Raw genomic sequence first — 26138 nt, 5'->3', positions numbered from 1 at the left:
CGGAAGTGCTCCACTGTTTGTTTGTTTTTTAAACTATACACCTTCACTAGAATTTGGATAATTTCAGTCCTGGAATTACCAATCACTACTGAACTAAAAATAAATGGTAATCAAATGTGTGGATGAAGCAAAACACAACTCCGGGTGCATGTTTTTATGAGGTATCAACATTATAACATACATCCGAAAATAGCGAGACATGCCTAAAACCTCACAAGAGTCAATTTTGTGTAATACAGGACCTTTAAGGTTGCTATCCTCTGCTATGACTATGCTGTCCTGTATCCCTCACTTCACATTGCGACTCGTTCCCAGTGAAATATTTGTTTATTAAGACATCATAAAGAGAATATTAATTTAGTCCGAATGAGCTGATTAATTATTGCGGGAGTTGCACTGACAAACATCATCAACTAATTAGTGTAACTCTCCACAGGGCTCCCTGCCAACATCATTTAATCACATCTTTGGCACTTCGCAAATAAACCACTGCAACATAATACAACACAAATCGATTTTTTAAATATTTTAACATTTCCTTTTGAGCTCTAAGAACTAAAGTTGTTCATTGTATCAGTTTAAACAAACAAATCCCCTAGCTAGGTATTCCTGACTAAAGTCCGGAGTAATAAGTAATAAATATTCAATGCGTCCACTGTGTACTATCTGCATCTAATTATAAAGCGTTTTATGTTCTGATAATCAAGAAGAGCACTGTTAGCATGCTAGTTGTTGTTAGCGTTACTACGACAGCAAAACTCTGGCCTCTAAAAGAAAACAGTAATTAGGATGCTCATGTTTTTAAGAAAAATCAGCTACAGAGCCTTTAAATGGACTAGATGCGTTTTACAAACACTCAGTCAAAGCGGTGGTGAATTTTTGATCCAATATGGCCAACATCCTGTTCATCACAGAGCCGTGTGCCAATTCAACTTTTGGCTTGTCTGATTGTTCTCTATCACTGTTCCAAATTTTGTTGTCTACGCCAAACTTTGCTTGTCCTCACTCTCATAGGGGTCCACTTCCAGATGGCGCTGCGGAGTCAGGTCACTTTGGACATTGTTGCGATGTCTTTTTAATCAAATTTTTCACCCTCAGAACAATAGCCAAATAATAATAGCTAATAACTCATTTATAGCACTGACACTAAAACCAAACAGTAGAATTGTCCTCAAAAATGATTCTAAAAAAATATTCTTTTAATAATATGGTTAAAAAACACAAACTATAATAAATAAATAGCAGAATGAAAAAGTTTAATACTTTGTATCTATAGTGACTCAGATGTTATTTATTCATCATTCTACAGTTCAGATATTACTGCAGAACAGAAAAATAGCTGAAAATTCTCCACTAATACAAAGAAAATATGCCCACCCATTTTGTTATGTGACATATAACTTCCTTCTACTGGGACTAAAATGCCACTGAAAGAAAAGCTCTGTGCAGGACTGTTGGGGGGACTAACCAACAGCTTCCTGCGGAGTTTAATGGCCAGGATTTGTGTCTTTGAGATGAAATGTCACTGAATCTGGCTTCGAGACTACTTTTTTAATTCACTAAAGGATCATTTCCAACTGTGGGCATACGGTCAATTTGGCCAATTACGTTTTAAGACACAGCAGATGGTGAAAATAAATTGTACACTGTTTCTGAGCTTTTGTTGCTCTGTTATATTGTGTTCCCTGGTAAGTTAAAGGTGCATTGTGTAACTTTTCTGGAGGGGGGGGTCCGTCAAACGCTGTCCTCCATGGAGACGCAATTGCTTTGTCTGTCATGTTTCACAGTACGGTATTAAACCTTTCTATCTTCATGGAGACCAAACCAGACCAAGTTACAGGTCAGTTCTGTGGAGAGGTGACCCCGCTCACAGTCAGAATGCCTGTTTTTCTAAGTATTTTTAAGCTATAAAACCACATGTAATTGAATAAATGTTTAATGTCATACTGTGGAACATTACAGACAGAGCAATAGCATATCCATAGAAACAAGCAGGTGACAAACTCCCAACCAAAAAGTTACGTAGTGCACCTTTAAGTAAGACATAAATGTGAAAAACAGGCTCAAATTTAGTTAAAGATTTGTGTTAAATGGACTGCATGTTTGTCCAGATCTGATTTGTGAAATTAATCCAAAATATATCTTTATTTTAAAACTTTATCAAGTAAATTTAAGCAACTAGTTTGACAAGAGCACGCCCCAAAATGTCCCGAGCGTAACTTAACTTCTAGTAGTATTTGTTGATGCATTAATTCAGACCATAGACCGTAAGGTTTATGGTTTTATTCAATTACACGTGGTTTTAAAGCTCAAAAATACCTAGAAAAACACGCATTCTGACTGTGTGTGAGGTCACCTCTCCACAGATCTGACCTGTATCTTGGTCTGGTTTGGTTTCTATAAAGACTAGATTAAGAAATAGCATCTCTATGAAGAAAAGCATTTGACAGACCTTCCAACATAAAAGTTACACAGTGCACCTTTAAGGAAAATGTAAGTTTATGCAAAGTTAGAGACAAAAACAAGTAAAATCTTGAAATCCTACATACCTATTAGTGGAACTGAGTCAGATGTGGCTGGCATGATTTCTGCTACCAGTAACATGAAGACAGTGAGAGACAGCAGGACCGTGATCCCTGCAAAAACACAAACACAGATCAATTTCAATCAGTTTAATACATAAGTTGTTGTGGTTTGTAAAGCAAAGTACTCTTTTTACTTTTGATAAATGACCTCCAACTGAGCTTCGATTTATGCTAATGGACTACTGCTTGTACACTGAAGAACTTTTACATAGTGTACTTCTCCTTCTGTTTCAAAGTTGTCCAAAAAACTTAAAGTACTCAAATCTATCTTCATTTACCCTGGACTATCTCCCTCATGCACTCTCTCCATAGTGCTTAGCTGACATTTCTTTCCTATTCAAAAGCATCCAATTCCTATTCAAAATCATCTATATTACGCAGTTTTCTATATGTTATAATGCAGTTTCCTCATCACAAACATACCTGGAGTTGTGTTTTATTTCATTCACACATGTTTAACACACAAACCCTGCATAACATAAAACACTGTTCCATCTTCTACCTTGTAAAGTCATCGTTACGGCCACCAACCTCTAGCTCCTCCTACAGCCATATATGTTTAATTCCCTACTGATGATCCCTGTGTGTGTGTGTGTGTGTGTGTGTGTGTGTGTGCGTGTGTGTGTGTGTGTGTGTGTGTGTGTGTGTGTGTGTGTGTGTGTGTGTGTGTGTGTGTGTGTGTGTGCATGCAAGCCTCCATTTGCCACACCCCTGCAGTGATTGGTAGATTCAATTCAACGTGGCACCTGGGTCCCCTTCTACTGACTGGTGGATCGCCCTAACATCTGGCCAATCCTGGGCCTTCACCTGAGGCTGCCACACCTTAAAAGGACCCGCCCCTGCCACTCATGGCTGCTGTTCTGCCTGTGGACTGCATGCCACATTTGCTGTGTCTCTTGTGTCACTCTGGTTAACTGTGATTGAGACACTAGTAGTCCTTGGTGACTAACCCTGCGTTATATTATCTTCAGACTCCCACTTGGACCTCACATTTGATGCCACGTCCAAGCTTGAAGCGTATTATTATGTTTTGTGTGTCAGACTCAGAGGGCCTCACCACAACACCAACTACCAAACCCATAGGCAGTGATACGAACGCGGTAAGGTATTGCAGTGATACGAGGGACTGAAATTGTCATTTAAACCACCAAAGTGACCACACAATGAAAACAGTTGATATTTATACGCCACAGTGGGCTGAGCCATCTTGGTTTCTGACTCAGAATCCTTGCTCGGTCTACTTTTTCTGCCACTGAGTTGCACCGTCCCAGGAAAAGAGGCGTGTTGCACGTGTCGCTAGGCAACTTCCTTGGAAAACTGACTCGGAAGGATAATCGAATTGTTTTTAAACTCCATACACCTTCACTAAAATCATTTGGGTAATTTCAGCTCTGGAATTACCAGTCTCTACTGAACATAAGTAAAAGGTAGCTGTTAACTTGAAAGCTACCAATAAATGATATCACAAGGTGGAGCAGAGCATTTTGAGCTTTGCAGACTATTAGTAAAACAAGTGTGAATGAAACAAAACACAACTCCATGCATGTTTTAAAGGGATTCAACAACATTCTAATATGACTTAAAGCTCAAAGGATAATTTAGTATAATGTCTAATCTTTACCTCGCCAAGGTTGATTTAAAATATGAACTCTTTACTAGGATATCAACCAAAATTAAAATGTATCTGATATGCTGTTTTAAATGTTTTCTCTCCTAGAATAAACGGACAAAGTTGTGTAGTTCTCAAATTGCCGGCCCAGTGGGTGACCTTGTGTCCTCCATCACCACGGTGACAGTATTTTCCTGGAAGGCGGTGTGTAAGCTCTCTGGACCTAATCAATTCACTAGCTTTAATTACATCAATAGGTTAATTGGGCGTACGCTAAAGAGTTGGCATTTTTGTCCTGAGCAGAATTGCTGTGTAATGTACACAGACTTCATGTTGACATTATGTTTTTGACATCAAGGGCAGTGGCCTTTGTTCAACATTATTTACAAAACACTACAGCAGAGGTGATTAATGGGCTTAAAATATAATACTTTATAATGGAGCTGTATTGAAAGTGCTAATTAAAGGCCATTTTATGAAAACAATGTATTAACATAATTATATTTACCATAAGACTTTACTAAAATCTTGCCTAGCTTCATCTTGACTGTCCATTTTAATAAAGAAGTATCATTTTATTTCTGGGTTGGACATGAGCAGCCGTGTCGTGTGTTTTTATATATTTAATATTTATTGTGATTTTAGCCAAGAGTGATGAATGAATTTACCTAATTGTTTATGGAACAAACCATTCTGCGCTGGAGCACTGTAACACTTTATTTTGTAATTGTGTTTTTATATGTGTTTATTGTATATAATGTGGATGAATGAAATGTGAAATGTGGGACCTGCCTCTCAAATTTACCTACAGGTACAAATAAAACAACCTAACCTAACCTAGTACTGTTTGACATATAAAAAATATAATATATAGCACTTTAATTTTGTATATTACCTTAACTTATTCCAACAAACATTCCTGTCTCACAATGCTGCAACAATAATGCGTGAGAGAAAATATATATTTACAGTTATTTTAAGTTAAAGGTGCACTGTGTAACTTTGCTGGTGGAGGGGCCGCCAGTTGCTTGCCTCTATGGACTGTTATTATTTACCTCCATAGAGACAAACATTTGATGCCAAGCCAGGTTACAGGTCAGGAAGAGTAGGAGTATTTTGGAAAAATAATATCACCTGTAATTGAATAAATGCACGATTGATACGTTTAATGCCATACTGTGGAACATTCCAAAGATAAAGCAGGCAATTTCTATGACAGCAAGCAGGTAGCAGAATTGAAAGTTACACAGTGAACCTTTAACACTGTATCGTTCCATAGTTTTTACAGTTAGTCCTCCTTCTCTGTTCCTGCAGGATTCTGCAGTTTCTCTGTTCTTGCTCCTTTCTGTGACATCCCTCACATCTTTTCCAAATTCATCTTTCTGCTTCCTGTCTGGCACCTTCTCTGAGCCCTATTTCCATCTCCTACATTTGATCCTGTCCCTTTGAGCCCCAAACCTTCATCCGGCGATTGTTTCTTCCTGTTGCTGGATTTATTCTCAGATGGAGCTGTTTCGCTGAGTTGTATTTTTGTAAGACACGTCTCACAATGGGACATTTCAGATGGAAAAAGGGCTCTGAGATTGTAACTTTTGCAGCAACTCAGATTTTCTGTTTATATTTTGGGGTCTATGCAGTGATTCTGTACTCTTTTATACCAAGTAACAAAGTAAGAAATATGGTAATACAACATTCTACCAAGAGCAAAATGGGAAGAACCAACTAAGTATTGTACCTGGATTAAGCTGGGATTAAACCTTTCAGATATTATTTTCTGATCTATGTTATAATGTTGTTTCCTCACCACAAACATACCTGTTGTTGTGTTTTGTTTCATGCTGACATGTTTAACACACAAATACTCCATATTTAGGCTTGGCAAGGTGGATTAGAAGTAAAATTTAGTAAAAACAAGAGATCTAACGATATCCAAATCTCACGGTACGATATTATCATGATATGAATCTCGTGGTATGATATATATTGTGATATTTTAAAGAAGCTAATATAATTGTATATAGCACACTTTTTTGCTTTTAAAATACCTTGACCAGATTTTGGTGTGAATTATTACTGTCATAATCCCAAAAAATTTTATAAAAAACCTATCTTTTCATGTTGTCTGCACTGAAATGAACCATGGGATATGTAGTTCTACTATAAAATCATGAATTTAAGCAAAGAAACTTGTGATTCCATATATTGTGACAGTTCACAATATTATTGTGGGACTTTTGATGATTTAATACGATCACGCTATTTCGGTTATTGTTACATTCCTAGTAAAAACTAAAAAAAATGGCCAAACTGGGAAAAAAAAAGTGTAAAATGTTTAGTTAAATATTAAATATAATGATGTTAACTGAGTTTTAGTAAAATGTGTAGTCCAACATGTTATAGGCACTTTATTGGATATTGCTTATTTATTGTTCTTCCTCTTGTCTGTTTTAATCACTGCGCGTTGAAGAACACAATTTGTTCTGTTTCTCTCACATGTTTGAATGACAAATAAAGAGCCTTGATATAATTATGAGGCTGTTTCTTTCTGTATTGTTTGTTGTTGCTCACCCAGAGAGATCTTCTCTCCCGAATCGGCCGGCAGCACAAATATGAGCAGAGTCATGGAGGAGAGGAGCACACAGGGGATGAGGAGGTTCAGGGCGTAGTACAGCGTCCTTCTCCGAATCGTGATCACAAACGTCACGTCTGGATATGGCTCCTTGCAGCAGTCATAGAACAGCTCATTTCTTGATCCCGGCACACCTGCACAGACAAAGAATGGATACTATGGATAACAGGTATTGATTTCAGTGAGAAGGATGAGGTATAAAAATAGGAATCCCATAACCAGGGGGTAGGCAGTTTGAATCTTGCCCAATTCCAGACTGTTTTTAGTTCATATACGAAGGGCCAGTGATGGGAAGAATACTTTAAAAATAAATTTAGTTGCAGAATACTGAATACCAGGATTAAAATGTATTTTGTAATGTATTCCAATACATGATCCAACCAGAGAGCTGTATTCTGAATATATAGAATGCTTTTACCTCAAGTCACATTTAAACTATAGTGTAAAAATGCAAAATATGATTGAAAACAGCAATATTTGTTTCGCTATTAAGCATTTCCTATCATTAGTTGGAAAAATCACACATGCACATGCTATAAGAGCGATGTTCAGTGCAGTTTGAAGCCTAAATTGTGAGATCAAGTACAGCGATGTATCCCTCATAATTTAGGAAGATCAGAATATAGTTACTCAAAATTTTCTAATAGCAACAGTAAAGAAACAGCAGAAAAGAAAAAAAGAAAACATTTATAGAAAAAAATGAGACGCATAAAACAAGTGGAATCGTATTATGTAATAAACACGCAGATACAAGCTGAACTAAACACATAAGATAACAGACTTCATTGAGGGACTTACCGATGAGGTCCCACTCCCCGTTGGGCATGTATCCTGAGATGTCTGCGTCGTTCATCTGAAGATCGAGGAGCCAACCGTCGTACGTCCAGGAGCCAAACTTCAGCTCGCACTTCTGAATGTCGAAGGGAAACCAGCGCACATCCACGTTACAGGTGCTCATGAAGATACCTGAAGGTCACAGAAAATATCCCATTAAAGGTGCACCGCATAACTTTCCTGCTTGTCTCCATGGAAATGCTATTGCTTAGCCTAGATTGTTCCATAATGACATTAAACATATCTATTTATTCATTACGGGTGTTTATATTGCTCAAAAATACAATAATTTCTTCTGTGAATGGGGAGACTCTCCACAGATCTGAATTGCGTAGTGCATTCTAGAGCAGATGGCGGAAGAATATTATGCATTCTTGAGAACAGAGTATTTTTGAGGTCTCAGAAAAGACGACTGTAGGAAAGAGTCAAGTAGTACAGTAAGTGATGAATGTGTTTCTTCTTAGCATCCATTTGTAGTCATTTATGTATTTAAAGGTTTTCTGATGGTGGATGTGACACTTGCATGGAGATGTTATTGCTTTGCCTGGCGTTTTGCACAGTACGGCATCAAACTGCTCTATAATATTTGCGTTCTTTCTGTGAATGGTGTCACCTCTCCACAGCTCTCACGTGTAACCTCGATAATGAATGAGATCAATGCCATACTGTGGAACATTTTAGGCAAAGAGACAACATCATATTCTTATAAGTTGGTGGCGTACCCTCCTCCAGAAAAAAGTTGTATAGTAGACCTTTAATTGGTAGAACTTAAACTACGGGTATAAGAAAAAACATTTTACAAATAGCTGTATTGATTGTTTTGTGACCTCCTCTTCAATCTTTAACAGCCTGTAAAGCAACGTTACTATAATGTGATTTTTGTCTTTTATATTCATGACTGTGACTCAAGTCCTGTGTTCAATACAAACCAGATACAACATAAAGGGTAGTAGTAGTGTTGACATTTAAAAAACGTGTAAAACAAATCAATTTATAAACAAGCAGAATCTGAAATTGAAAATAGGGTTTCATAGTCTCAGAGGACACTGCTCCATATTAAAACTTTGCTACAGGCGCCTCATTGGTATGTGGACAGATACAGCCATACACAGATTCATAATTCATGTCCCCACAAACTCCTCTGCACACTTTCAGTATCTTAAATTACAAGAGACTTCCTCTCAAACTTAAGGGGTCAAATAATTCACATTCAATTAAGCTTTCAGAATTTACCAAAAGGAAAAACTGCCTGAATATTAAGTGTAAATGTGACCTGGAAACATTGCATTAGAAAAATCAGCATAAGATTTCTTTAGCAGTGTCAGTGATGAAAAATTGAGGATATCTGCCCTATTTTATGATGTAAAAACAACAAAACCACTATTTTGCATTAATTAAATCTCATCTTTATTGCTCAAATATACCTTGGAAAACATGCATTCATACTGCGAACAGGATCACTTCTCCACTAATCTGTTCTTTGGCATGATGGTGTCACTTGATAATAAGTTTAATGCCATACTATGGAGTGTTTCAGGCAAAGCAATAAGATCTCCATGGAGACAAAGAAGTGGTACCAGAAAATTTATAGTGCGCCTTTAATTGAAGCTAAAAATGTACATGTAATTGTACTTTGTTGTACTGAAATATCTTTTTCTGAATAAATAAATAAATAATAGTAAAAATATAAAAAATTAGAAAACTTGCTTGGGACAAATCAGCTACATGTGGTAACTAATGACCATTTGTTCCACAATCTGTTTCTGAAACTTTATTCATTTTCTTTAGTTACGACAAAGCTGCTTAGCCTCTGTGATGCTTTTAAACTATGAATATTTGGATTGCTCAAAATGTCTGTGGGAAAAAATTGTGGAAAATGTACTTCAGGGACCAGAGAGGACTTCGAAGGTGCGACTGTAAAATTCAGACACCAAGCATATATAGGCTTGATTAATTCAGTTATATAAGTTGCATAAAATTAATTACGGAAAGCTCTTTTGTCTAATTTGAAGTTTTCATGAGTCACAAACACATGACTCTTACTGTATTGGAGCTTTGTGTTCTGCAGCAGACAGGAGCTGCTGTGAGCCTCCTCCACTCTCTCTGTTTATAGACTCAGAATAAACACTGACACAGAGAAATACGACTGTGCACACCGCCTGATCTGATTAGACCCTTTGTTATGCAAAATGAAACCACCAAAAAAGCGAGAACAGATTTAGACATAGTTCAGCTGCTGGAAAATGTGAAGAATTGCCGTGAAGGTGGCAAATTGAAGAGTGACTGGGTGCATTTAGAGAGGGCAGGTCTACAACAAAGCAAAGGTCCTGTTTTATAATGCAGAATATAAAGTCTTCTGCCAAGAAAAGGAGTGAAAACCCTATCGACTGCATCTTTCACTATTTTACTATTTTTAAAGGTCATATATTACGCAAAATGGATTCTTTTGAGCATAAAGCCATGTTATAATGTTGTTACCTCCTGAAAAACAAACCTGGAGCTGTATTTTGTTTCACTCACATGTTTCATCCTTTATTATTATTTGGATCAGGTAAATAAATAGACTTTATTATAATCCATGACTCCAAATGAAACGGTTTATCCACTTCCTGGTCGTGAAATGTCTCTGAGGGAAATAACTACAAATTTTGTGAATCGCTGGAGTTGCATTATGGAGATTACCTCGCTGTAATTACTGCTGTTTAAGGCTCTAGAGACTCTAAACCACAAATTTACTCTGATTAACTGCATCATGCTGCTTTAGTGCTGTGGACCAGAGGACTCAGTACACAAGGATTTTCAAGGGGTAAGTATTTAAAGGTGCACCATGTAATTTGTCCGGTTTACTTGTCTAGTGGTCGAGTTAGTGCAACTGATTACTTTAGAGTTGCATATATGGATGTGCTGTTACTTTAGCCTGATCAGCCAAGACGTCATGCTGGGGGTGTTCTACATTTATCTTATTGCCAGAAATGTTCAGAAGTTTCCATGGAGGCACAAAGCACACATGAGGAATAACTACAACACTATTTCAAGATCGTCTGAACACTCAAGAAGAAATATGGATTTAAACAGCACATTTTCAGAAGCCTGTGATCAGTACAAGCGTTCATGGTCCTGTTTGGGAGTTTGATATTCTAAAAAGGTGAGAGAGATTAAATGGAAAACAGTTGGCGAATGCAAGGTACCTTGTGACTGTAAGGTTATTTCGCTTGTTTTCAACTTGTTTAACAGCACAAAGCATCTCATCTGCCTCTGTTCGGCTAAATCAGTTTATTATGGTCAGAATGTGTCAAAATAAACCTCAGATTAAAGTCTACACAGCAAAAACTGGAGGGTTAAAATTTCAGGGTGAAATATTTCAGTTGTTTTGAGCACAAAAAGTTATTTTAAAAATGTGAAAGTTAAATGGGGGTTCAAGCTGAAGTTATTTGCAACAGTTGATATGGCTGAAGTTAATTCAACTTCCCCTAGTGTTAATTTAGCACCTCCCACCATGTCAAACTCCCACGAGAGACCAGTTTGAATCAGTTTTGTACATAATTTCATCTGAAATAAACTAAAATAAAGTGTAAAAATAAAACACCTCTGTGTGTTGTTTAGCTAAATCAGGATAACCCAACAAAGTATTATCCGTTTACTCTCAAAGTGTTAATATAACTCTTGATTTCGGGGCTAAACAAGAATTTTGGTCCAGTGTTACTTAAATAACATTTCCAAAAATGTTAAATTAACTCTAGAACATATAAACCCTGAGAAATTTATTCTGTGAGAGTCCATTTTAGCACTCCACTTTTTGCTGTGTAATTTGAGTAACAGAGCTTCAGACAAATTAGTGCTTTCAGTTAGCATCATACCTCAGAAAATGTTGTTGACATCAGCTGCAAATATCAATACTATTAGACATTAGACAGTCTGGGCCCAGTCTAATCTCCCAGAGGTCTGATGTGTGCGTGACTGACACTTGAATTAACCAATCAGAGAAAAGCATGGTCTAAACATACATGGAGGCTTACAAGGACAAAAATAAATACATTAATCCTGCTCACTTAAAGGTATTTGGATCAATAAAACAGCATGCAATGACATAAATGCAATAGATAGATAAAGTCATCTTTTGGAAAATTTTAGACAAAGCAATGATCCATGGATATGAGAAGATAGTGGACCCTTCATCAGAAAAGCCTCAAAGTGCACCTAACAACGTACAAATAAGGTACACAAAGAATTTGTTCAGATACTTGACAATACAAGAACAAACTGCCTTAGTGTCTATCAGAAGACTGTACTGCAGAGGGCTCATGTGGGCGTTCGGCTGGTGCTGCCAAAATAAAAAGGTCCAAGCTAATTTATGATAAAACATTTAATACCGATATTAGCAATAAAATGTACCTCTGACTGATTACTGGGGGTGCAGACTTACATTTCTTGTAAATTTCAAACTATGTAGATTAAATATTTACTACAGAGAAATACAAATGCTAATGTGATTAAGGCAATAAAGAACTGCAGAGTTATAGAGGTAGGTTTATATATTTCAATATTTATGTCAGTTTGTAGTAAAACTGCTTTGTGCTGCAGGTTTAAACAGTGACTTCTGTGTTTATTATTTTTAGCAGTGGAACATGACGAAGTAAAAGAAGTAAAAGTATTATTATTAGTAGTAGTATGGCACTTAAGTATAAATTTTATGCATCTGTGTTACGAACCAGTGCTAGGGACAAAGGAGTGTAACACAAACCAGATATGATGTAATATAAGTGGCTTTTATAAAGTAAATGTAAGTAAGTATAATAACAAAAAGAAGATTTACATAAGATATATCAAAAATTAATAATACAACTAAACAATACCTGTAATGGGATAAATAACTCAAAGAAAATACAAATGCCCAACGGCCGAGCCAAACTGGCATTTACAAACAAATAATAGGTCCTCTAGAGTCAGAATACACAATTTGTAGTAGCGCTGAGAGGCAACCAGAGACACGTCTATCAATGCAAGTGGCGAAGTGAAACTGAGATCCAGCCACGAGGAGGAACAGGCGCACAGCACTTATTGCACTTATTGGATGAGACAATGGGATGTGTAGGAAGGGGACTGGAGGAGCGTGACGTCAATCCTCCAACCAGGCACGACGAATATCTGAGTCAGCCCAACAGCGACGGGACCACACCCCACCAATCAGGCGCCAGGTACCACACAGCATATGCAAATACAGAAGGCACAAGCGGTAAAACAAACGGGGAGCGCCAGGCAAGGTGGAGCCAGGCCGCGAGCCGTAACAATCTGTACTTTACCATTAAGTGGATCCTTTTTACTTTGACTTCCCTACATTTGAGAGCAGGTATCTGTACTTTCTTACAACTACACTTTTTGAACAGAAATGAAAAGTAAAATACTGTTTTAATATAGTTTGACACCTGCTGAAAAGGTTAAGGATTTACTTTTTAATAAACTCATAATTTGAGGAAACAAAAACAGCAAGGAAAAAAATTATTCACTTGTTTCTATTACACAAGAAATACAAATGCAATACAGAACTAAAGAGTTATAGAGCTACACTTATATATTTCAATATTTATGTCAGTTTTAGTATAGCTGCTTTGTGCTGCAGGTTTAAACAGAAACTTCAGTGCTTTTTTTATTTTTAGCACTGGGAAGCAGCCTCTCCGCATTGCTCACAACAATCCCTAAATAAACATACATCATTTTTGACACTAGAACACCTATTAGAGGTTACAAATGCTGCCTTAAATCGCCTTCAATCCTTGTTTACATTCCCCTATAACAATCTATAACCCCTAAGCAGTGAATGAAAAGAGATGTCCGTATTACCATAGACAGCCAGCAGCTCTGAGTATTTCTGTTTGAATTATCGTCTCTGTGTCAAACTCCCCCAACTCAGCGGTCTCCACACTGTTCTGCTTTTTATTTACTGACAATAACAGGGCCTGCAAGCCACAGAAAGAACATAAAAAAATCCTTTCAATGCTAGGACTTTCTTCCAGTTTCTTATTTTTCTGTTCATTTATTCGCCGAACAGAACCCGCGATTTCAACAGTCTCTTTCGTCTTCTCTGTAATTGGCTTTTGTCCAGAGGCAGGCATCACACAGAACTGTATTTATGTCCACCGCAATCTCGCTAATAAACATGCTAGCTTAAAAGAATGGAAAGGCAGGCTTTGATAGGCATCGCAGGCCTTCATTTCAATTCATAGGTAAGACTTAGTTTGCATATTTTGCTTCAACCACAGAAACTTTTGTACTTTCTTTCACTGTGGAACTACAGAATCACAATCAAGAGAGATAGAGACAAACAGATACAGAATCACAATTATCGCAATGTGAATGAAGGAGAGAGAGATAAAGAGATGAGGAAAGAGATAGATAGATAGAGACAGATAGAGATAGATACAGAATCACAATCAATTTATCGCAATGTGAATCACAGAGAGAGCGACAGAGCGAAAGAGAGAGATGGGTGGATAGACAAAGATAGAAAAAGACAGATAGATAATTGATACAGAATCACAATCAATGTATCGCAGTGTGAGCAATCGAGAGAGAGAGATGGATAGATAGAGATGGATAAATAGATAGACAGAGATAGAGAGAGAGAGACAGATACAGAATCACAGTCAATTTATTGCGATATGTATGACAAAGAGAGAGAGATGGATAGACAGAGATAGAGAAAGAAAGACAGATAGATAGACACAGAATCACAATCAATTTATCATAACGTGAACACCAGAGAGGGAGAGATGGATAGACAGAGCCAGATAGAGAAAGATAGATACAGAATCACAATCAATTTATCGCAATGTGTACGACAAAGAGAGAGAGAGAGCGATGGATAGAAATAGAGAGAGACAGATAGATAGATACAGAATCACAATCAGTTTATTGTAATATGAACGACAGAGAGACAGATAGAAAGAGAAAGATAGAGATAGAGACAGACACAGAATCACAATCAATTTATCGCAATGTGAATGACAGAGAGAGAGAAAGAAAGAGAGAGAGAGATGGATAGATAGACAGAGATAGAGAGAGAGAGAGAGAGAGAGAGAGAGAGAGAGAGAGAGAGAGAGATACTTTATTGATCCCAGAGGAAATTCAGTCATTGCAAATTGCAAGTTTAGTCCTCATGTCCTCATTAATTTGTCAATCTTACGCCTGGTGATAGTTCTTATTAGAGCGGGGTAATATTCACACAAAGAAATATCACATTTATTTAATTTTTATTACTGAGTGGGTGACAATTTTAAGACAATGCCATGGCAATCCTACAGAAACGTTTAAAAATGGACCCAAAAACTTTGTGATTGAGGTCCAAGTTTCACAGCTGATACTGGCTGAGTTGGTCAATATATCGGGCCAATATTTTTACTTCTGAGCTACTTAGCTTTAACAGCTATTGACTATAAATCTCCAGTACAGGCTGATATTTTGTTTTGGTCAATCTGCTGCCAAATATATACACAAACCTTAAATTTAAAGGTTCACTTTGTAACTTTTCTGGGCTCATGGTCCGCCACCTGCTTGTCTCTATGTGATATTACTGTTTTGCGTTGATTATTCCACAGTATGGAAATAAACTGGGTAACCACAACGTAGATAGTTCAATGGTCAGATCTATGGAGAAGCAAGCCTGAACATGGTAGAATTCATGTTTTTTTTAAGTTCTAAAACACCTGTAATTAAACAAATGCAAGATATTGTATGTTGCAAGCAGTGGATCCTCCACCTCTAAAACTTAAATATGTTAAAACAAAGAGATAGCACAAAATGTGACTACACTGCCCTTTTACAGGTTTGGGTGAGTTTGTAGTAAATTTAAGTTACATATTTTGGGGAAAATAATCAAAATCAGCCCAACATATAGAACCAAAAATATTGGCAGAGCTTATAGGCCACCAGTTTCTCTGAATTCTAAACAATCCAAATCCTAAAAATCCCATATCGGTTCATCTCAGAGTATGTAGGAAGAGCTAATTCTCGCACTCTTCACTGCATGGGCTCTTCTACACTACATTAAATTACACTGCAGTACAAAATACATTCAAACATTAATAACCTAAAAATACATACATTTATACATATTCTAGTTACTTCACTACACTCAAACATCTCTTTAAAAAATCTGTACAGGTTTGGTATGTTTTGAGCCAAGACTTTTAACGTTTAACTCAGTCTTCTGCTTAATACTGTAGCTTTAAAGGGCCCTTATTACACTATTTTCTGATCTATGTTGTAGTGTTGTTTCCTCATCAAAAACATATCTGGTGTTGAGTTTTCTTTCTTTAACACGCACACAAATCCTGCACATTGTAGTTCTTCTCTTAAACAGAAAACACTCTGTTCCACCTTGTCATGTAGAGATACAGGACCTTTAATTTTCACAAACCTACATGCAGTCCTTCGTTTCCTCATATAAAGAGCTTGTGTACCACTAGAAGCCCCTGCCCCACAGTTTGAGAACCACAGCACTCAGACTAGTTCCACTCTTTGCTCACCTAAAGGGGGATTAAAGTTCATCCCCGTTGTAATCTGGCATCATGAAGAAAAAGACCGCTGCTTACAAAACCCATAGGACTCTTCAGGGGCTTACAAGGGGTTTAAGGAAAGGCAATACAGAAAAGAAGCAAGGAAATACTATTTATAGAGTATGAAGCTGTAGGGACTGGTGTTTGTTGTGATAAAATATTAAAAGCACAAACATAGAAAAGCATCTCTACGGGGACGGTGATAAGGGGGATGGAGAAGTATTTGGGACGTACCTGGAGGTAAGTACTCCGCGTATCCGCTGGAGTTGACCAGGATGTTTGTCTTAAAGGTGGAGTCGAAGTCGTCATCTGCACTGAGGAAAGACAGAGGAGAGAAAGGGCAGTGGGTTAAAGGGGCACTATGGAACATTTCAATCTTAGATTTAGACAATCTTAGACTATTTTGTCCACCTGATACATAAATAGAGCTTTGTTTATTTCTTATTCACTTTAGACATTTCAATCTAGTATTTATTTATTATGGGTGTTTCTATTGCTCAAAAATACAATAATTCCTTCTGTGAATAGGGGCGACTCTCCATAGATCTGAGTTGTAATGTGATGTAGTGCTCTAACCTGCTTGTCTCCCTCTTGATAGGCACCTTTAATCTATACTATGGAACATTCTAGAGAAAGCAATAACAGCAGGTGATGTCAATATACAGGTCAGACTGGTGGAGAGGAGACCAAAATAAGAGAAAAAATACATGCATGCAAAGTATTTTGGAGCACCTTCCATGCTAAAAGGATTTAGGCAATACATGTAAACACCAAAATAACAACTTAAAAGTGCACTATGTAGCTTTTTGGTTGGGAGTCTGTCATTTGCTTATATTGATGGATATGTCATTGCTCCACGTGAAATGTTCCACAGTATGACATTAAACAACACTGCCTTACATTTATTAAATTACAGATGGTTTTATTATCGTGAGCAGGTGTTAGGGTCTGTGCCTTTCCACAGATCTGACCTGTAACTTTGGTTTGGTCTCCATGAAGATAGAAAAGTTTAATACCATACTGTGAAATATTCCAGACAAAGCAATAACATATAGATGTAGAAAAGCATTTGATGAAAAAGTTACATAATGCACCTTTAAAATATGACTTTTTAAAATGTTAGATGTTAAGAAAAAATCGCAACAAATTAATACTGAGGATGAAAACAAAATACAGCATATAGCCTACAGGATAACTTTCCCGTTCTATACAAATTAATTAATCCTGAATCCCTAAATTTCAGTTGGACAGAATAACAAAAACATCACCCAGCCTGTACAGCATATTAATAATAGATGCTAATGAAATATTATTAGCAACATCTCTGAACAAAGCCGTAGCAACAGCCAGATAGATTGGGACTGTTTGAGTGCGGTTGCTATGCTGTCCGCCAACGGGGCTCACAAAACCCACACAGCTAACAGGTGATAACACTTAATTAGAAGATAATTAAAAGTTAGTTATGGTTGGGTTTTTAAGGTCCGTTATTTGCATGGATTAGTTATGGGCATGATTATTTGACTAATCGATAACTGATCATTAAGAATTTTATTTGGTCATGTTCATTTTTAATCAACAAGCTGAATGTAGGTTGCTGTGTGTAGTGTAAGGACACAAGACTGCGTCTGACAGCGCAAACACTGGAGTTGTGGTGTCAGAGTCCCACGTTTGAGCTCTGGCACCTTGGAGATGACTGTACCACTCAGTGAGTACATGCACATCAATGTCCTGGGTATGATTGGGTTTTTTGAGTAGCCTGGTTTCGTCATGGTGCATGTAAACACAGTATCCTGGTTACTGCAACATAAAGTTGAGTGCGCATGCGTCCAAAAGACAAACACTTTTCATTCTTTTCATCACAACAGTAGCCAAAATAAATAAAGTGACCAACATGAATAAAGTGAGTGAAATGACTGTTAAATTAAAAGCTGCACTAAGAGCAATGCTTATAGTTTATGCAAATTAGCTATGCAGTTTTAAGTTTCTGTAAAATGCAAACAAATGTGTCAAAGCTGCATTAAACACATTATAATCTCAAACGGGCTGATGTGGCTCTATAGTGGTTATGGTTTATATGTTGTAAAGTTGAGTTTATTTATGCAGATTAATAATAGTAATAATAATGATTATTATTTTAATATAAAAACATTAATGATTAATCGAAAATCAACTGTTAATTCTCCCAATGATCAATTAAGAAAATTTTATCAAATGCCCATCCCTAGTATGGATGATTAGATCTGGTTCGCTGATAAGATGGAACACAAACACAGTGGAGCACTTCCTGCATTATCTCATGACATCACAAGGTGGAACAGAGCGTTTTCCATTTGAGATCACATCCTAAACATGCAGGGTTAGTGTGTTAAAACTTGTGTGAAAGAAACAGAACACAACTCCATGTATGTTATTGATGAGGAAACAGCATTATAACATAGATAAGACTAGAAAAGCACTCAGAGAGCGCAGACCTCCGCCAAGGACTACCCCCATTTTTGATATGCGATAAAATCAGTCTTCTGGATCAGATCCGGTTCAGCCTTTGGAATATGAAAGAGGATCCCATTGTCCATCCCTGAGTCAAATTTCATGGGGTTTGGTCAATAATTAACCGAGATATTGAGAAACAAAATTTTTGGCCCCATTTACCACAATGTTAACTAAAATTTCAAAGTGATCCAGAATCCAGGATTTCTTCCAGATCACCCCCAAAATGAAATCAGTTCTTCCTTCTCACATTTCCAACAAATCCTGAAAATGTCATCAAAATCGGTCCATAACTTTTTGAGTTATGTTGCTAACAGACAAAAAAACAAACAAACAAACAAACAGACAAACGCCGGCAAAAACATAACCTCCTTGGCGGAGGTAAAAATACAAGAACTGATCTGCCTAACCCTTCACCAATATTATAACTAAATCACAATCCACTTTTTTAGAGGTGCAAATTGTGAGTGGGCATATTTTCTCTCATAACTTTGTAAAAGAAAAAAAAGTTAAAGTTAAATTATAGTTTCAGAAGTTAAATTAATGTAATATTCACTGATAATACATCTAATATCAACAACTGTTTGTAATTTAAGTTTGTGATATGTTTTATAAAATGAGCAAAAAGAAATGGAGCTGGCGTTCCTGCCTTCTGCTCGACAAAGAAGTTAATTAAAAAAGAAAATGAAAAGGACAGCACAATATGGCAACAATATTAAAACAGGCTTATCTTGTTCTTGTGATAAACAGCTGAGATAAACAGCTGTGTAACTTCATCATCTTCAATCAATAACTATTACTTTTCTTATAATTCACACTGTTACCAGATTGTGATAAAATAAAAAAATAAAAAAACTGAGTCTTCTCAAGAATGAGTCTTCTGAAAACATTTTCTTTCTTTGTGAAAAGGGTAGAAGAACATTCAGACTCTTTTACATATTGAGGTTTGCCTTACTGCTTTATATTCTTTCCTACAAATTACATTCTTTCCTTGCAAATAGGTTTTCGGCCATTTTGTATTCAGTGTTAAGAGGGTTAGACAAAAATAATTGTCATACTTCACCCTAAACCCCTTCAGTCTGTAGAATAATTTAGGTGTTATGTGTTATTTTGGTTTTATTCATGAATATGTCACCTGACCAAAGAAAATAATAAAAAAAAAACTATAACTATAAAAATAAGCATTTAAAAGAGCCATATAAAACTTTTAACACTTGACTATTCAAGTATTTCAAATGTTGTTGATTTGTTAAAATATAGTGATACTGATTAAAAAGTATACAGATTTTGGCTAACAGTATTAATATGAATCTTTTTTTTTTTTCTAATGAATTTTGTGTACCGGTAATTATTTTTGTTTGCTCAATGCCCAAGCTTGAACTCCAAAACTTAAATGACCACGAACATGGTAAAATAACCTCTAAAATCAAATGAAAAGTATTTCTACTTTTCAGTCCTGTTCTAAAATGTAGTGGAGTAGAAAGATACCTGCTCACAAATGTAGTAAAGTAAAAGTAAAAAGTATCCACTGTAAAATGCACTTAAGTAAAGTACAGATAGATACCTCAGAATTCTACTTAAGTACAGAACTTTACTATTTTATTGCCTTCCACCACTGTCCCAATATAATACAACAGGCTTGTGAGTTTTACCTGTTGTAAAGCAGGATGTCCGGTGTCCATATTTGGTCGTGTGAAAATCGCAGGTTTTTGACGCCTGGGTGCTCCGTTTGGTTCCACTGAAGATAATGATCGTACCAACTCTGAAAATCACAACAAAATGCCATTTGGATTTATAAATTATCTGTTCAGTTCAAGGTTGGAGCAGTATATAAAAATAGTATCATATTCACCCTCAAAAGTTTCTGGTGAATTTGGGGTAATGTACAAAATGCTGGTTTACAATGTGCAAATTTTGAGAGATTGTTATATTGAAAAGTCATTATTTTTGTGAATTCTGTGCTCAACTATGGGCACAATGTTGTCTTGACAGGCACTTTTAACCTATTACAGTAAAGTATGCAAACCTAAAGAAAAGAAAATAGTTTATAATAGGGATGTAACGATATCCAAATCTCACGGTACTATGTTTTCACGATATATTACGAATATTTTTTGCAATATTTTGTGGAGGCTAACAAAATTGTGACTATGCTACTTTTTCCTCTTAAAATGCCTTGACAAGACTTAATTCAAAGAACTAAGATTTGAAACTGCTTAGAACTGCTATTTCTTCATGTTGTTAGCACCAAAATAGAGCAAAGGATCATGGTTGATGTAGTTCCCTCTGTTTTTGTTTTGTTTTTTTTAGCTATTGCTGCACCATAACAATGAAACTTGTAATTTGATATATTGTGATATTATTGAGAGACTTTTGACGATACGGTATCACGATATTTCGGTTATTATTACACTCCTAGTTTATAACTAATTAAGTTAACTTTGTATGACATTTTACATATTGTGATTAAAATAAAACTACTGAAATAGAACTAATGGCGCTTTTCAGATTCTAAAATGTGGCTCATATTACACTATTCTCTGATCTGTTATAAAGTTGTTTCCTCATCACAAACATACCTGGAGTTGTGTTTTGTTTCATTCACACATGTTTAACACACAAACCCTGTATATTTAGGCTGAGTTCTTCTCTCAAACTGAAAACACACCACCTCGTTCCACCTCATGATGTCACATGGTAAGAAAGTGTTCCACTGTATTTTTAAACTCTATACACCACTAGAATTATTTAGATTTTTGCCAATCTCTCCTGAACTAAAGATAAAAGTTAGCTGTAAACATGAAATCTACCACTACATGACATCACAAGGTGGAACAGAGCATTATGAGCTTAGGGTTACTCAAGCATGTGGGAATGAAACAAAACACAACTCCAGGAATGTTTTTGAAGAGAACAAGTTATAACATGGCTTAAAGCTCGCAAGAGTCAATTCTGTGTAATATAGGATCTTTAAATCACAAATATAAATATGATCTCATTTCTGATTGACTACAACACCCCAAGTCATTATACAAAAACCTGCATTTTAACAATATTATATATAATTTTAACTTTTTGCAAAAACTGAACTGGTATAAATAAACTAACCCCTATAGATCAGTCACTAAATGGGATTTGCAGCTTTATTCCTGTAACATTTTACCATGGCATTTAGAGCGAACAGGTCGTGGGCTTCTATAGTGCTTTGAGAGCAGTTCCTATTGAAAACTGCTTTTGCTTTGACCGTGTTATTTGCCCCATTCATTACAAACTAAAGGCACTTGAGGTTCTAGAGGCTCTTACCATTCTCAGCCACATGTTGGAGGTCAGCACTTGGTTCTTCTCATCCTGAAAAATATAATAACACGACTGAATAGAAATAAGTTATATAAATGAATTCATTTAGCTTAATACTGAAGAACCATTGCTCATATGCATTTAAAGTAAAAAAAAAAACATCAAAGGGCATACATCAGATAATCAATGAATACATTTTCATTAGATTGTGAAAAGCCTGTGAAAATCAGATTACACAGATTAATTTACAGTGAGACAGCGTGAGAACATCTTGATAAGATAAATCTATTACCTACAGCCAGGCAAAAGTGTGTTTCATCAAAAATGTAACATTTTATTTTGATGTAATTACCTCCGCCAAGGAGGTTATGTTTTTGCCGGCGTTTGTCTGTTTGTTTGTTTGTTTGTTTGTTTGTCTGTTTAGCAACATAACTCAAAAAGTTATGGACCGATTTTGATGAAATTTTCAGGATTTGTTGGAAATGTGAAAAGGAAGAACTGATTTCATTTTGGGGGTGATCCGGAAGAAATCCTGGATTCTGGATCACTTTGAAATTTTAGTTAACATTGTGGTAAATGGGGCCAAAAATTTTGTTTCTCAATATCTCGGTTAATTATTGACCAAACCCCATGAAATTTGACTCAGGGATGGACAATGGGATCCTCTTTCATATTCCAAAGGCTGATCCGGATCTGATCCAGAAGACTGATTTTAACGCAATTTATATAAAAAATGGGGGTAGTCCTTGGCGGAGGTCTGTGCTCTCTGAGTGCTTTTCTAGTGTTGTAAAAGGCTCTATAAATAACATTTGAACTGATTGATTGCTGATGTCACATTCATGAAGTCAATGTATCATTAACTCCATGACTAATACAATTTAGTTTTGTTTATTTATTTAATGAGACAGGGACAGTGCACAATATACATTAATCTTCAGAAGAGAGATGCACTGTACCAGGTTTTAGCACCAATGCTAATTTCCACTTGTCATCCCTGGGCAGGTTGATGTTCTAGTTCATAAAATCAAATATACAAAGAGAATGTCTTTATAATGACCGGATCATAACAATTCTGTAACATCATTCACACCCAGTTCTCTCAGCATCTTAAAATCATCATCCTTATCAAATACATAATTCAATTCACATCACACTCTCTCCAGACACTCATTAGTCCACATTATAGGTGCAGGTTTGGTTTGAAAGGAGCCACTGTTTCTCCAGGCATGACAATGCTCCATAGTTTAATTCCTATCTGATATTTTGATACCTTATGTGTTGATTCTGTATAAAAAAACAAATTGCTGCATTAACATAGCAGAATAATTTTTTGTGACTTATCAACTTTCCTAGCCCAAATCCCAAATCATATTAATCATCAATGGTAATAAAGTACACAACTAAAAGTACAATTTAAGTAAATTTTACAGTGGACACTTTCTACTTTTACTTCAGTACATTTGAGAGCATGTATCTGTACTTTCTACTCCACTACATTTTAGATCTGGACTGAAAAAATTTTAGCACATTTTATTTGAGTTAGCATCCCAAATTTGAGCAAACCAAATACAAGAAAACACTGATCAGCTAGAAAATTTAAGAAATCAATTGAATCACTTAAAATAGTTTTCTTTAAAATCACTACATTTCATTCTATAACTGTTCTAAAAATGTCTGCAAAATACTTTTTATTTTTACCCTTAAAGTACATTTTTAAACAGGTACTTTGATACTTTTACTTAAGTAGATTTTTTCATGTGATACTTTTACTTGAGTAACTTTTTAGCCCTGTATCTGTACTTTTACTTAAGTAACAAAATGGAGCACATCATCCACCACAGTAACCCATGAAATAGTCTTATTGGCTTGTGTCTAATGTAACGCTATCTCTAAAGACATAAATTAAATGTGCGCTCTGTGACATTGGCTGAGTCAGAAAGAACATCTTAAACTATAATTTTATGGTTAGCTCATATATTTTTTATGCATCATTTATTTTGTTTTATCTTCTGAGCCTCAAAAGTCCTGCCTCTGTTTGTCCCTATGAGACTAGTTAAAAGTACGCAGAAAACCCCCGAAGAACTCTTTTATAAAATACATCAGTAAGATTCCTATAACAAAGCTTTTTTTTTTGTTTACGTTGTTTGGTATAAAAGTCAGTCTGTGTCCCAATTCCCAAACAAAATCTTTTCAAATGTTTTATGAGCCACAAACTCAAACTTTAGGGGATCAATAAAACATTATCTATCTAACTACAGTGGGATATTATTTCATGTTTTTCTGTTAGTGCCAGCATGGGGCAGAACTCAACAAGTAATGCTACAGTATGCAGCTTAATATATCGAGAGAGAACCCTTTCCAGACATGGAAAATGACACTAAACAGCGACTTTAGAAACTATTAGAATTAACTAACTATAAATAAAACATTGATTCTGAACAAAGTAGGACCCATGCTGTAATACTGCATATGACAACGACAACAAAATACTGAATTCAAAGAGAATACATCTGGTGTACACAAAGTAAATTTGGGAGTTTTATAAATGTGGCAATCGTACCACTGCCCTCATGTCATTTTTCATTCTAAAGGACCTATATTACACAAAATGTATTCTTGTGAACTTTTAGGCATGTTATAATGCTGTTAACTCCTCAAAAACATACTTGGAGTTGTGTTTTGTTTCATTCAAACGTTTGAGAAACCCGTTATTAATAGTCTGTCTGTAACGCCAAAGTTCAAAATGCTCTGTTCCACCTTCCAAGTTTTCAAGTTAACAGCTACCTCTTATCTTTTCTTCAGTAGAGACAGGCAATTCCAGGACTAAAATCATCCAAATGATTCTAGTGAAGGTGTATGGAGCTTAAAAACACAGTGGAGGATTTCCTGCATTACCACATGACATCACAATGCGGCACAAAATCTTTTCTGTTTGAGAGAAGACCTCAAGAGCCCAAAATATGCAGGATTTGTGTTAAACATATATGAATGAGACAAAACAACAAAACACAACTCCAGGTATGTTTTTGAGGAGGAAACAACATTATACAAAAAATAGTGTAATATGAGTCATTCAATACACAAATGTTGAGTATTGATGCACTGATTTTTAACCAAGTTGGGGGCACTTTCTAGAGGACCTTGAAAACAATATAATGACATAAATGTATATGATATGTCATGGTAAATCGCTTTTTGGAGTCAGTTTATTGTGGTTTGGGAATAAGAAGTTTTATATACTATGACTGTGAAACATTTAATAAAGGCAGTTATATTTTGATTTGATGTCCTTGTGTCATTTGGCAAAGCACTCCTTAACTTCTGCAGTCTGATGTACTTAATGTAATGAGTGATCAGTGTAATTGGTTTTAGAGCTTATCTGTTACGTTTATATTCGTGGCCAACCTTTAAGAGAGCTGTGTAATTATGTTTTGGGCAATTATTTCTTCACATTAAAATGTTAAAAATGCTTTGTGTGTCCTCTTTGTTTAGGCTGCAGGTCAGCCAAAGCTAAATATTGTAAAGTTGATAGCCGATTCACTAAAAAGTGCCAATATCGGTCTGTCTCTAAAACTTTACATCACGTTGGGGGTTTCTGCATGTATCTGGATCTGATGGAATGTTCAAATGTTCAGCAGTTACCATGGTGACACAATGCACACATTAGCAAACACTGTCAAAAAAATATTATTATCATTTTCAGGAGCCTATGAATATTGTAAGATATGTGGCCTGGTCCTGTACTCACCACATCCATGATCTGAATGAGGCTGAGGGAGAAGACCACGGTGAGGGGGTGGGAGTCATTGCCCACTGGACGCTCCATCCTGTTATAGTCCTTTAAGAGGTTCTTCAGGAGGCTCCTCTGGTGTGGGCCCTGCTCCGAAACTGAACGAGGGAGAGGGTGGGAGGGGGAGAGAGAGTTTAAATTTAAAATGGAGATCAGCCACAAATCAATAGAAGACATTTGTTCAGTCCATTACACTTGTGAGAGGCAAGAGGGACAATGTTACTGAGGTGAAGGAGGTTGAATTTAAAAGGAAGTGTGATATAATTAAGTACATATTTTCACCAGATCAGAGGGTTAGTGGTTTATATATGCAGAGAATGAAACTATGTTATTATAATAATGTTAGATTAATGTG

The 26138-nt window shown here is 36.1% G+C and overlaps 1 protein-coding gene across 1 annotated transcript in view; it reads right to left on the bottom strand.

Annotated features, from left to right (window-relative positions):
* The window catches only part of chrna11 (cholinergic receptor, nicotinic, alpha 11), a 44675-nt gene that overhangs the window by 10883 nt on the left and 7654 nt on the right, over nucleotides 1-26138 (bottom strand). The window contains exons 2-9 of the mRNA XM_055157441.1: nucleotides 25742-25881; nucleotides 22000-22044; nucleotides 20349-20458; nucleotides 16444-16523; nucleotides 7622-7789; nucleotides 6763-6957; nucleotides 2550-2636; nucleotides 35-41 (exon numbers count right to left, since the gene is read on the bottom strand). Of these exons, the coding sequence (XP_055013416.1) occupies nucleotides 35-41; nucleotides 2550-2636; nucleotides 6763-6957; nucleotides 7622-7789; nucleotides 16444-16523; nucleotides 20349-20458; nucleotides 22000-22044; nucleotides 25742-25881 (832 nt within the window). The remainder of the gene's footprint in view (nucleotides 1-34; nucleotides 42-2549; nucleotides 2637-6762; nucleotides 6958-7621; nucleotides 7790-16443; nucleotides 16524-20348; nucleotides 20459-21999; nucleotides 22045-25741; nucleotides 25882-26138) is intronic.

This window comes from Boleophthalmus pectinirostris, unplaced genomic scaffold (genome assembly GCF_026225935.1).
Source record: "Boleophthalmus pectinirostris isolate CB_2022bp ecotype Guang Dong unplaced genomic scaffold, ASM2622593v1 HiC_scaffold_21, whole genome shotgun sequence".
In the NCBI taxonomy this organism is placed as follows: domain Eukaryota; kingdom Metazoa; phylum Chordata; class Actinopteri; order Gobiiformes; family Gobiidae; genus Boleophthalmus; species Boleophthalmus pectinirostris.
This window is presented reverse-complemented; position numbering and strand designations above follow the sequence as displayed.